Genomic DNA, 14,200 nt, shown 5'->3' on the forward strand with positions numbered 1-14,200 from the left:
AACCTAGGTAACTATTGGAATTTTCAGATCTTACCTATAACTCTTAATAAATTAATTGTTGTATTGGTTACAATGGGAACATTTTTTCTGCTTCTGTTATGAGATATTCTTCTTTTGTACTGTCTGAAATAAATAATGTGTGGTATAGGCATAACAATTTTTCAAGATTTTACCATTTCGGAATTTCCTGGCTATAAATAATACTAAATATGAAGGGTGCCACATGTGACATGTGCATTGAGCATGATCTCCATACCCTTCTGAACCAATAAAAGTTCATAGTATCTTACATCTTAGTATATTTTTTTGTATTATTTTTAATACTTTACAATGTTTCTTTTCTTATGAAATAGCCTGCTTAAGTCAAACTGTTGAGACCAAGCCATTATTTATTAAACTTGTTTTAATCTCACCAACAGTTAGCTACTTCTATACCTACACAGAGTCTGAACTTTTTAATTGAAGCTGTTATTACTATGAGTTTTGAAATGTGTCATTTTGCATTTATAAATATAAAGCAGTTGTAGATTTAAACATTTCTTGGAAAATTTTTAACACGAATTACATGTCAATGCATAGTATAAGCAATCTATGAACAATTATAGAATTACCTATCATTGTATGATTTAAGTAATTACGGTGACATACCTGTGGGAGCGAGCTTCTCCCGTTATCTCATCAATATAATCTTGTTTTAATTCATCTGGAATGTCTGAGTCACTATCACTATCATTACCTTCACTATCCTGGTAAAACATGCATGTAAAACATTTAAAAGATTAATCAGGATTTGGTGGTGTTCATATTGAACAGTGTAGTTTTGAATGTTGTGTTTTGTTATTTCATTGTTTTTCTTGTTTCCCATGGTGTTGTTTCTTTGTTTTCAAATTATGGGATTTGGGATTTCTAACTGCTATTCTCCTAATCAATAAGCATATTTGACCATAATTGTGATACATTGTTTAGGGGCCAGCTAAAGGACGCCTCCAGATGCTTGAATTTCTCGCTACATTGAAGACCTGTTGGTGACCTTCTGCTGTTGTTCTTTCTATGGTCAGGTTGTTGTCTCTTTGACACATTTCCCATTTCCATTCTCAATTTTATTTACTTGTTTATATATGTTTTAAATGTTTGCTGCAACAATATTTGAAAGTACGAAAATGTACTACTCTTGATTAAATTACATTTGATTAAAAGTCCTTGTTTTATCTTATGATAAATTGTTTACTTACAAAACTATATGAGAATACATCTTCATTTTCATCATCTTCAGGATGAACATCAAATGGAGTAGCGCCATCTGTAAAGTCTTTGAAGTAAACAACTTTATTATCTGTTGTCAAGGAAGAATCACCTCTAGGAGAGAGTTCTGGTGACTTGTTCCAATGTTTCATAAACTTAAATTCCTAAAATACATGTCAGTTTATATATTTATATATTTCTAAAATACATGTCAGTTTATATATTTATGTATTTCTAAAATACATGTCAGTTTATATATTTATGTATTCCTAAAATACATGTCAGTTTATATATTTATGTATTTCTAAAATACATGTCAGTTTATATATTTATGTATTCCTAAAATACATGTCAGTTTATATATTTATGTATTTCTAAAATACATGTCAGTTTATATATTTATGTATTCCTAAAATACATGTCAGTTTATATATTTATGTATTTCTAAAATACATGTCAGTTTATATATTTATGTATTCCTAAAATACATGTCAGTTTATATATTTATGTATTCCTAAAATACATGTCAGTTTATATATTTATGTATTTCTAAAATACATGTCAGTTTATATATTTATGTATTCCTAAAATACATGTCAGTTTATTTATGTATGTATGGTAAGGAAGCATGTTTGTTTACGTTCATAAATAGGTATGGAAACACATGTGTTTTTTTACGTTTATAAATGGGTATGAAAACACATAATCAATCTTTCACTGGTTCTATTTCATAGTCTGTCTTATACTGTCTTTGAATACCATGATATAAATTATTGCCAATCTTAGTTTTTAATCTTGCATTAAAACTATATTTGTTCATAGTTTGAGAGAAAATAGCTAAGCAAAGCCCCAACCATCCCATCTTAATATGAAAGTCTTTATGTGTATCAATATATGAGGGGGGATATGACCTGATCGGGACTACGGGATCACGTGTTTTTAAGCTCAGGATTTCGGGATTGACCCTTTCGGGATTGACCCTTTCGGGATCTGGGAATTTTTCAGATTTCAGGACATCAGGATTTTGGGGATTTCGTATTTTTAAGCTCGAGATTTCAGGATCAGGACCCTTCCTATCCCCCCTCATATATCTCATGTTAATTCATGTCGTTCACAAATTGTTTTTATATTTTTTTAGTAAATATATTTTGTGTCTGTGTCAAATGCAAATGCTATAAGACTGAATTTTAGACTTTTTTGTTTTGAAGTGAACAGAAGGTGTGTGAACTGATATGGGTTTTTTTGGGTGAAGAGACAGGGTGGCTTAACTTTTTGTTTGATTAATCACTCAACTTCAACACAGGGGTATCACTATATTTTATATCAGGCATTGAGAAATCTGATTTATCCCTCTTTTTTTCAGACAGTCATCTTAACTTATTTGAGTAAATAAAATTACATCAATTTTGATTGAGTACACATGTACTTACCAACAGACGTGAGTATGTAAAATTAGTTTTCACCGGACACAGCTCCCAACCTTCATTCTCCAGAAACATTCTCAGTTCATCCATTCTGTATCTGAACAAAATATATAAATAACATTATAAAGAAACTAGATGAGTAAAGAAATGGAAATTCAAAGCATACTAATTAATATTTTACATAAAAATCTTATTTGTATAGTCTTTTTGTACAGTAATCTAAAATGTATTCATGCATTATAAACATCTAGTGAGGTGATGAATTGGAAAAAAAATCCCTACCTAGATACATTGTTAAGTTAATTACCTGTGATGATTTTTAAAATAATTAAGACTTTGTTGTTTGAGAGAATCTTGTAAGCCATCAGATTTACTTCCACAGAATTCTTCACCAATCTCTATCATTCTGAAAATACATAATAAAATTGAGAATAGAAATAGGGAATGCGTCAAAGAGACAACAACCCGTCCAAAACAGCAGAAAACTAGTTAGCTTTATCTTCCATTATATAATGCAAACAAATTTTTTTTTTATTATCAGGCTAATTTATATAGCTTACTATGTGGTATTGGTTTTGCTCATTGTTGAAGGCATAACTTGATCTATAGTTGATAACTTCCAAGTCATTTGTTCTCTAGTGTACAATTGTCACATTGTCAATCATACCACATCTGTTTATCTTTATATTATGAGCAAGTTCTTCAAGTAGCTGATATTAAAGAAAGGATAGAGTTAATTTGCTTCCATAAAGTTTTGTTCTTATAGTCGCCGTCAGCTGAAATTCGTAGCGGTTTTCAATTAAAATAATCTAAACTATCAACCATGTTCACTCGAGATAGTTTTTCACATTCCATTCATAAATCGCAAAAAGAAAAACCACTACTGAACTTCCTTTTAAGTGACGCGGTTGATTTTTACCGATAACCGCTACGAATTTCAGCTGACGTCGACTATAAGTGAAAACTTCTTACAAAACAACTACCAACAGTGGGTGATTCTGTTGTACAAGTTTATAAATGGTTCAAATTTGTTTTCCTCTAAACTACCTGATTCAATAAACAGACAAAATGATCACAGACTTAAAATACTATTCTAAAATGCTAAATAAATGTATTTTTTATGAATCTTACCTATGAATGATATCTAAAACTCTAATGAACTCTTCTAACTTAAAATGGGACAGATCTGTGCCAAGGACAAATAATTTGACCTTCTGTTGGACGTCCATCCATATCCTGGTCAGCCCATGGTCCAGTTTCTGTTTAATGTATTTCTTATTGAACGCTATCTCCTCTGTCCCTTCTTCTGTTTCTACATAAAATAAATTCAATGGAAAATCAAGAAAGCACTACAGAATTACCAACTGCATATATTTTTATTTTCATTTTCTAGTCAGTATTAAGCTCAGTAAACATTTTACCCTACCTGTCAAAGATTTACTTTGCTATTATAACCACCTTCTGTCTTCCCTATTAAACTTAAAATGCAATATAAAAGAAATATGTAGTGACAAATAAACAACATCAAAGATACCAGAATAGACTTTTTGGCCTGATCTGTATTTCAGTGGATAATTTGTTCTCCTGCACATGAAACAGAAATTTATTTCTGTGGATTCATTTAACAAATTTCGAGGGTAAAATTTTTTGTGCATTGGAATTTTTGTGGATTTTTATACCAGAATATAGAAAATTTTGCTTTTTGTTTGCTTGAAATCAACCAATATCAACACCCCATCATTATCAATGAATCCACAATAAAATCTCTGTAGAATTCATGTACATTAAACCTACCATCTTTGTCTTGTACATTGATATCATTCTGTTCATGCCACTGCATTGTCTTAAAATAACTTTTCATCACTTCCCATAATGCTTTGCATAAGTCAATCAAACATGGCGTAAAACTATCCTGAGTTACATTCTGTGGAAGAAAAAAGTATTATTATAGTGGTTTTTTTTCATAATTACAGACACACACCCATAAACAAAACAAAAAAAGAATGGCTGAAAACTATTTGCATTGAAAGATAAAGTTAGAAAATATTTCATTTGGAAATATATACAAGTATCCTACTAATAGTTTAGGAGTCAAATATATACTGGTACACTACCTTACATAAATCTGTATACTGCCTCTTATGGAAGTTAGAATTAGTGGTCCCAGAACACAGTTCTACATATCCTAACACTATAGTAAATGCTGTATTATGTATAGCACTGGTAAAATGCATATGAAGTTGGTCCATGGCTGTCTGTAAAAGAAATCAAAGATGAATTCAATACCGTATCAGAGTTTACAACACTTAATCCTTAAATAAATCTTATTGATTGTTGGTTGCTTTACGCCGCATTAGCAGAAAAAGGCTATATCGTGGCGATAAATAAATCTAACAAAGTTTCTAAATGTTAACTGTAGATTTAAAATTACTTTGAAGCTAATTACATGGCCGTGTTTTTTGTTTATTTTATTTGATGCATATATTTTTTATGGTGTACTGTTTTAGTGAGATACTTGAAGCTCTTTTCTGAAAAATATTCCTCCTACACACATACAATATATAGTTCTTCTTGTCAAATATAGAAAATATGAGTTCCAAGATGTATGTATAAAAATAAAGAAAGCATTTTTATGATGAAATTGGCAACTACTTGGGTCATCATGAATGTATATTTAATCTTACTAATCATGCTAATATTGTTATATATTCTTTAATGCCAACATGTTTTCAATATCAGAAGTTAATTGATTTATCACCATTTTTTTAATAAGTTATGTCATGTTTGTTGCAAATATCCTTCACAAAATGTAAATAACAACCAGTAAAGTCAGTTCTGGAAAGCATGCAAGATTATTTCTTTTTCTTAATTGACTTTCTAAACAATACTTTATAAGAGCACATTTTTTTATTGTCTCTTCTTGTTAATCCTTATTTTATGATATTCATTGGTTAATATGGAAAAAATAGGGCAGAAAGGAGAAAGGGAATACAGAATATCATTAAGAGTTCTAATACAAAGAAATAGAAATAGATATATAAAAGATACCATGATGGTCAGTTTCTAATGGGTACTAGCAAGACCTCGGGTTTATAAATGAACACATCAAAAAACATGTCTTCTTGTTGTACTTATATTTCATGTATTTGCAGGATGTAAACTCTAACAGAGTATTTATACAGTATAACCAGAATAACAGCAACCAATTCAAACTGAGATTATATACAAAGATAAACATCATGTGGTTCCTTTGTCAACAGCTATACTTTGAATGCCAATTTTGAAATGTCTAAAATGAAGGCATGCCTACATAATAATGAACATCATCTTAAAAGTTCCTCTTTATAAAGATCAAACAACTTCAAGTCTATATTTTGTAAATGTAGAAATATAATTTAATGGAGATAAGTCATCCTAGAAAGACATCTGGAAAATTATATTGAAGTTATATTGAGAAGACATGACTGAGATACATGCCATAAGCACCTACTTACTTTGCCAGATAATTTTTTACACTGGAATATTTAAAATCATATTACAAATCATATTCTTTATTTACCAGTATACTGATCACCCATTGATATATCACTTCCGTCAATATACATGTGATACTAAATGTCTAGATACCAAATGTATTTTCTGTCCATGCTAGTGAAAAACGTTAGCTATAGCTAATACATATATACCCTTAACAAATCCTATAGAAAGTTACATAGATGCATAGATGTAAGTAGAATGGTATAGCATTGTCAGTTTGTAGTTAGATGGGTTGTATTTGTTCAGGTTTATATAAAGTTAAAGGTTCAAACTCTGTACAAAAGTTTGGATATAGATATAAGTGGATAATGATGACTTCTATACTTCTGCTCAGAGGAAAACATATTATTGCAAAAGACTTTCAGGATTTTTTATAGGTCTGCTTGTGTATAATGTCAAAAATATCTAAACGCCTAGTAATTTATCTAAATTCAACTACTACTATGGGAATATCACACTATAGGTAATAACTAGAGATAAAAGAATAATAATTGCCAAAGAAAATATTACAAGACAACTGTGTGAACACAGAGAATGGAGGCAACTAAAGTTATGTAAGAATACTGAACTATGGAAAAAGAAATACGTATCTATTAACACAGTATATGTGTAGACTCTATTACTTTACAGGGAAACTCAAAATATGTGAGTAATTCTTAAACAGGAAAACTCAAATATGCAAGCAGACTCTTCCAGTAAAAAGAAAATCAAAAAGATGTCAGTAAATTTTATATACCATTAAACAAGAAAACTTAAAGGAGGTTAGAACTCTGTACTATATAACACTAAAATTCAAAGTATGTGAGTACAGAAAAACATAGAGCAATTGAGTACACTGTATTATACCATAGGAAAACTCAAAGTATGTGAGTACAGAAAAAATGTATAATATGTGAGTACACTGTATTATACCATAGGAAAACTCAAAGTATGTGAGTACAGAAAAAATGTATAATATGTGAGTACACTGTATTATACCATAGAAAACTCAAAGTATGTGAGTACAAAGTGTCATATAACAGAATAGATATTTCTGATTAGTTAATATCAGTCATTGTCAGTTATGTGAGTGAAAGCAACTCAGATTAATTATATAACACATGTTTATAAATACAGAGGTCATACTTGCAAACTGACTTGAGTTACTCGAATATAAGTATACTCATAGAGCTGAAGGAAGAAATTTACATGTGCATGCAGCTAACACTCAATTAGTTCACAAAGACTGAATTCTAAGGCAATATATCAATTACACATTAATAAATATCACTACAAAAAAATTATTTATATAAAATCTTGAACATTTTAATATATCAGCTTTGTTGGTTTTAAATAGTCTGTATGCAAATAAATATCAATTCATGTTAACCTATTTCCAGGGGGGTCATACTTTTTTATGTTAACTGTTTTGGCCTTTTTCAAGGTTTTTTTAACTGTTATCTGAGAATAATTTAAACTGTAATCTGTTTTCAACCCACTTTGTTAACTGTTATCAGCGTTTTTGCATTTTTTGTTAACTGTTTTTGCCAAAATTGAGGTGTTGTTAACATGTTAACGCACCCCCTATCACCTCTATTTTCGGGCTGAGAAAATCTCTATGAAGTGTGCAATTGTTTGAAAATTGAGTTGCTATAAGAAACCTTCAAAAAAGTATAAAACAAGTCTTTCATTTCGTGTTTGAATGTTCCAAAATCAATCAAAATCTTATACATGCACATGTTAACGTACACTTGATTTCTATCAAACCCAGCTCATATGTATTATTTTCATGCAGACACATGTAGGCTTTTCACAGATCATATGACCTTACACTAATGTGCTTGTTTTGGTATTGTCATAAATTTGCATGCTATATTCACAGCTGAACATTACACACCTATCAATCAACCATTTATTTTAAAATATCAAATGCAGATTAATTTTCAACCATTCCTTCACATTTATTTTCCTTTTCATGTTGATCCTATTCTTTTCTTTAGTGATGTTCTTAACTTGTGCATCCTTAAACTTTGGAGTTCACTGTGCCAAGTTTGATGTAGACAAATTATAAGATTCCTAATTAACTACAACTGTAAAGAAGTTTAAGAACCACAGACCCTTTATGTTTATATTAGCCTCATATCTATTTATAAAAAGACCTCACACTTTTCTTAGCAGATAAACCAAACATTTATTTACCGGCAGTTTTCTAATCAGACCGTGAAGGTCATTGTACTAACAAGGTAATTGTAACAAACCTATTAAGTATTAGTAAGTTACCTGAGTTTTATTAAGAAGTCTGTAAGCTTTCTGTACTTTCTCATAATGTGTGACATCAAAATTACTACAAGTTTTAGACAGGGCTACATCTAACTGTTCCTCTATCATAACTAAGGTATCCTGTAACTTGGAATTTAGCTCGCTGAAATGATAAATAAATTTGTATGCTATTCTAAATTGCATTGCATGCCATTTTTTTCATGTAAGTACAGTTATCTGGAATTGAAAATTCAATAATTTTTCTGATTTCTCATCTACAAAAAATAACAGTGAAGTTGTACACAATTCCTCTGTTTTTAACTTGCTCTTTTAGAATTTTATTTTTATGGTGTTCATTAAACCATTTTGTTTTAAATAAAATCAAGTAATAAATAATCAGATAATAATTCATTTCAAACACTCGAAATATTATCTCATTAATATTCACACTGAAGTATCAGTGGGAAGTGAACAGAACAGCCTATATCTACTTTAAAAGTGCACATGACCTACAATTTGATTTCAAAGATAAAATTAGCACCCTGAATACCTGAAGCTATACATATGACACAACTTTTTCTATCAATTTCTAGCAGAACTGAAATAGCCCTCAACATTCAAATATGGCATCACAGACTCGACTGAACATCTCACCTGATACATTTAAAATGTCTATAAGTACTAGCTGATTGCTGACAGTCCAGACATAGCTGTAAAGCACCACAGACACGACTGAGTTTCTCACCTGATACATTTAAAATGTTTGTAAGTACTAGCTGCTTGCTGACATTCTAAACACAGCTGGATGGCACCACAGTAATCTTCTTCCTAAAACATAATTACAGATTAATTTAACTGGAAATTCTGATTATAGAACAATTTTAATCATTTAACTGTTAACCCCAGAATATGTCATACTACTCAAGATTTGATTATTATTATTGTGAGATTTTGTAGGAATAAGTTAACCATGAATTTAAAAGTCAAACAAGAATATATTTTCAATAGGTTTATATGTAGACTTTGGGGAAACTGCCAAATAATATTTCTATGAAAATACCATTTTTCATCTATCCAACAGAATTGTCACTGCACATTTCATAATCAGGTTTGGAAATATATTACGACTCATTCCACAGTAAAACATCCTTTATTTAGATGCAACCTGTTTTTCATATTGTTCTCTTCTCAACATATACCCCATATTCCCTTTTTAAAATTCATATGTTATCAAGTAAAGCACCTGCACAATAAATAATATTTTTTTCCTTAGATTTTGTTTTTCTAATTACTAACCTCTAACATTTCCCTCAATCTCAGATCTGTTCTTTGCTAAAAAAAAAAAAGAAAGATGAATAAGAAACCAATTAATAATTGTTAAATATCCTGTTGCAAACTTCAGAAATATATTATATGTAAAGCAATAAAAAAAAAGGATCAGGATTTTATAACTATTGTATATACAGAAATTGTAAAAAAACAAAACATTTAGCTTCCTGCGACATATATAGCAAATAAACAACATGCTATGAGTAAGAGACTTATCCTGATTTTTCTTTGTCCATAATGAATTGATTCAGAAGTTTTTCTTGTGACAAGTCAGAAAAGAAAGGAAAGGGGGATAACTATTACAGAGTAAAGAAATTAGCTCTTTTATTTTAAGAACACTAGCGAGCCTTAAATAAATGTAATGCCAGGAAATGTATAAAAAAGTAATCATAATCTTAAATAACAGGATAACAAATATCTATATCTAAAGTAACTTGTGAATTATTGCCTTTTACTGTTTTTGGCTAGTATGAGTATATTTATATGTGTGTGTGTTTGTAAACAAATTTATGTCTAACAGGATTTACCAGAGTTTTAATTGTCCTGAGTGACTTCAGAAGACCTGTAAGTTGTTGCCTTTTTCTAACGTTGGCCAGCATCTTCAGACTGGCAGATGTAAATACTTGTCTGGCATCCGACAGATTTCTATAAATAAACAAAAAAGCTAAATATACATAAATATTGACAACTTTTCTCTAAAATTCTCCGACATTTTTTATTTTTCAATCTTTCAATTATGTATCATTTCTGGATAAATCTCTTTTCCTTTAGGGTGCAATCAACAGTTTTTTTTCTATGACATCATATTTTGAGGGACCATGTATAAGTGACCCTTAGTGGTGGACTGATTAATAAAGATACCTGTATAAAACTAGATATCACTGGAATCAGATAGTTCTCTAGTTTATAATGGAATTAAAAAAAAAAGTGTACTTTTAATAGTATAAAAAAGTTTTATCCAAAGAAACTGGGAAAAACATTTCCTAATTTAAGCTTAAAAAACTGAAATCAGGTCATGTGCACACCCTTGAAAACATGATACCTGCACATTTTTCATGATCAAAGTTGTATGAATTTCATAGATTTTTACATTGTCTTTCAAAAAATTCATGCTTCAGGCTACGTTCGCCTGCTCCGAAAAGAGCTACAGTGGCTGCAAATAAGTTTTGAATTTTCACTGCCAAAAAAAACCAGACTGTTTACAGTGTTGTCTCCCCTCAAAACATGAATATTTAATCTATTTTTTTAAATTATTTTAATCATTCAACCTGTTTTAATTGAAGTTAATTAACATATCTTTACAACCAAATACAAAAAACATGATACTTTTTCACCAATTATGTTGATAAAAAGGGACTTTCCTCCATGTCTATTTTTAGTTGGGGAATAACCCCTAGTTTTTTATACGAAACTCTTTATAGCACCCTTAATAAACATAATAAAATCAGAATCAAGTGAAATCGTTCCATTCTCTTACAGCTTTTAATATTTAGTTGATTCTATTATTTTTGTGGGTTATCATTTACAAGCATTGAAGAAAAAAAATTCATACATCTGGATACAAATCCATAAGAAAGTTTTGTTTTATTCAAAACCAAGTTAATTAGTACCACATCTACCTCAACTGTCACATCTTGAATATCCTTTGTATGGTTATTTTTTCACATCTAGCAAATACTTTTAAATTAGTATCTTTGTCAAATTCTAGCATCCCTTCAGGAGTATTAACTTTCTTTGCTCAAACTATTTTCCAGATTTAAGAACTACCAAGGGAAAATCAGTCAAACCATATTTATTTTACCTTCTGCCATTGGCACATATAACACTAGCTAACTGAAGAGTCTTCTCAAGTTCCATAACTCTTTGTAATTCTCTAGCATAAGCAGGGTGGTTTTGTAAGACAAGGTCAGAAACTTTCTTTGATACCTAAATAAGAAAACATCAAACTGAGGCACTTCTGAATCATTTAGCAGGAAATCCTTATGTAACCGTAAGTATTACTAAACTCTACAATTAGATGTTACATTGTATATATTTCTAAGATGTTATATTTTAACATGTCAAGGAAAATTCAGAAATATGAAAAACTTAAACAAGAATCTCAAATACTTTACATATTCCATTTTATTGATATTGAATAATCTTACACATATACTCCACCCCCTTTAAAATGAATAGTATCCCATTTAAAATAATTATCTCCCCTTAATGTCACAATATCTTTTGTACAGTTCTTTTTTCACATCCAGTGAATACTCTAGTTTTATTCAAATGTAAAATCTTAACTAAATTGAAACACATACTGCAGGAGTGCTCACTAACATTACTGCAAACTATTTTATCAATTGAGTAACTAACAAGGGAAGATAATATACAAGGGGAGACAATATACATTTTAAATAGTTTACATACCACATTGAGCTGCTTTCTAAGTCTGTTTCTGTCTGCATCTATATCTTGTAAATCTAATACTTCTGGAAGTTTCTAAATATAAAAAAAAAACACACATTTCTTTTACTTGACATATTTCTATCATATAACGGTCTCTTTGACCTAAGAGCCTATGGTATAGTTTATTAAATCATAATACATGTTATAGATAAAATAACTTTAAAAAAACACAACTTTAGTCAAAACATGTGGCCTGCAGAAAATGCTTGACATATTATTTAAACACTTGTCTATTGTTGAAGTTTAAATTTGTTTATCCTTTTGATGTTGTTTTATTACTGTAAATTCAGAAATTATTGCAAGGTTTTTATTAACATGAAAAATGTGACTTGGCGAGTATTGCATTAATAAGAACTTATATTCTAATCATTCTTATATCTGATCCATTTATCTTGAAGCAGGTTTTCCTGAAATCACAATAATAAATCTGTATTTTTTTTTCCATTTTTAAAAAATCGCAATCACAAATGCATGGAATCAGGTTTTCATTTTTGAATTTACAGCATAATGTTGTTAGGTTGTTGTTGCATCTATGTACATCCCAGATATAAATTAAATAATACTAGTTTTGTGTTTCTCACCTCTAGTTCATATAAACTAGTATCTGTATGACTGTAGTATATATTTTCTATGCCTTCTAAAACTTCCTGCTCTTCATGAGGATTAGCAAGTACAGTATGCTGTAAGAAAATAAAATTGACAATAAATTCAAATTCAAAGGCTTTATTTTCTACTAATCACAGGGCCCTTTTAAGCATCACAAAATTTAACACAATCATTCACATTTTCATGTTAATCTTTTTCACTACGCTCGCTCTAATTAAAGTTAAACTAATTTTATAAATCATACATGTATCTACAGCTTCATCAATTTCTTTAATACAAAACTGTGTGCCACACCCCCATTTTTATATATGCTCCAGTCAAATACAATCCTAATTGCTTAAAAGTTCAGACTGAGATAAATTGAAAATCATAATCACACAGCAGTTAAATTTCTAATGATCAAATCATGGTAGAAATTCAAGCCAAGGCTCTGTGTTGAAGGCCGTACTTTAACCTATAATGGTTTACTTTTTAATTGTTACTTGGATGGAGAGTTGTCTCATTGGCACTCACACTACATCTTCCTATACCTATTCAATCTATTATCAAGATTGTTCATTTTGTACTCAGACAAGTTATTTTTAACAAACAACAATTATTCATAAGAGTACACTATAATTGAATTGGTTGAAACGGACTTGAATATTGCAAACTGAATTGAATGAATTGGTCCAATAAATGAGAAAATGTTTGTTGTTTATTACCATCAAGTAGTCCTGCGATTAACTTATTCCCGCAACCTAAATTAAGAGATCACTAAAACTTTACTACAGTCACACTAAATAAACTCTACTATTCACTGACTCCAACAAGTAAAATAGGTTTTTACATACAGTTTTACACAAGTACTGATTTTGGGAAAAGTTAAGAGAACATTTGACCTTTCATAAAACATATCATACTGATTTGGGTAAGAATAACCATCACTAAATACTGTACAATTTACCTTGTATTTAGTCACTGCTGGCAAATCTCCTGGAAAAGAATCACGATCAATTTGTTCTTCAACTGGAGATGTAAATGAATCCTGAAACAAATAAATCTATCATGAAAAAGACTACAATCATTATTCAGTTAACTGTTTATATGTAGTGTCATTTAAACCTAGACAAATAAGCATTAGTAAACTGTAAACCAACTTAATTTTGCAAGCGATTTATTTTCGCGACTTTCGCAAATAGAAAAATAACGTGAATATAAATCGTCGTGAACATGTAAAACTTAGATCTTTCCTTCAAGTAAATAAGAAAATTACGAAATAAAATAGCCGCGAAGTGGTCAACAATGGGTAGAATGCAAAATAAAGTATCTGTGAAAATAAGTTGGTTTACAGTATCTCATGAGACAAGGATATGTCCCACAAAACATCAATG

At 29.8% G+C, this 14,200-nt stretch overlaps 1 protein-coding gene across 3 annotated transcripts in view; it reads right to left on the minus strand.

Moving 5' to 3' along the window:
* The window catches only part of LOC134684975 (syndetin-like), a 32,056-nt gene that overhangs the window by 16,918 nt on the left and 938 nt on the right, over positions 1–14,200 (minus strand). The window contains exons 2-18 of one of the 3 annotated variants that reach the window (XM_063544300.1): positions 13,774–13,854; positions 12,803–12,901; positions 12,183–12,254; positions 11,572–11,696; positions 10,298–10,415; positions 9,738–9,773; positions 9,187–9,269; positions 8,463–8,604; positions 6,161–6,181; positions 4,781–4,921; positions 4,461–4,590; positions 3,798–3,978; positions 2,974–3,072; positions 2,673–2,763; positions 1,233–1,406; positions 649–746; positions 35–123 (exon numbers count right to left, since the gene is read on the minus strand). In XM_063544300.1, the coding sequence (XP_063400370.1) occupies positions 35–123; positions 649–746; positions 1,233–1,406; positions 2,673–2,763; positions 2,974–3,072; positions 3,798–3,978; positions 4,461–4,590; positions 4,781–4,921; positions 6,161–6,181; positions 8,463–8,604; positions 9,187–9,269; positions 9,738–9,773; positions 10,298–10,415; positions 11,572–11,696; positions 12,183–12,254; positions 12,803–12,901; positions 13,774–13,854 (1,780 nt within the window). Of the gene's footprint in view, positions 1–34; positions 124–648; positions 747–1,232; positions 1,407–2,672; positions 2,764–2,973; positions 3,073–3,797; positions 3,979–4,460; positions 4,591–4,780; positions 4,922–6,160; positions 6,182–7,328; positions 7,374–8,462; positions 8,605–9,186; positions 9,270–9,737; positions 9,774–10,297; positions 10,416–11,571; positions 11,697–12,182; positions 12,255–12,802; positions 12,902–13,773; positions 13,855–14,200 lie in introns of all 3 variants that reach the window. The other 2 variants (XM_063544299.1, XM_063544301.1) reach the window with 2 other exon arrangements.

Source organism: Mytilus trossulus, chromosome 9 (genome assembly GCF_036588685.1).
Source record: "Mytilus trossulus isolate FHL-02 chromosome 9, PNRI_Mtr1.1.1.hap1, whole genome shotgun sequence".
Taxonomy (NCBI): Eukaryota; Metazoa; Mollusca; class Bivalvia; order Mytilida; family Mytilidae; genus Mytilus; species Mytilus trossulus.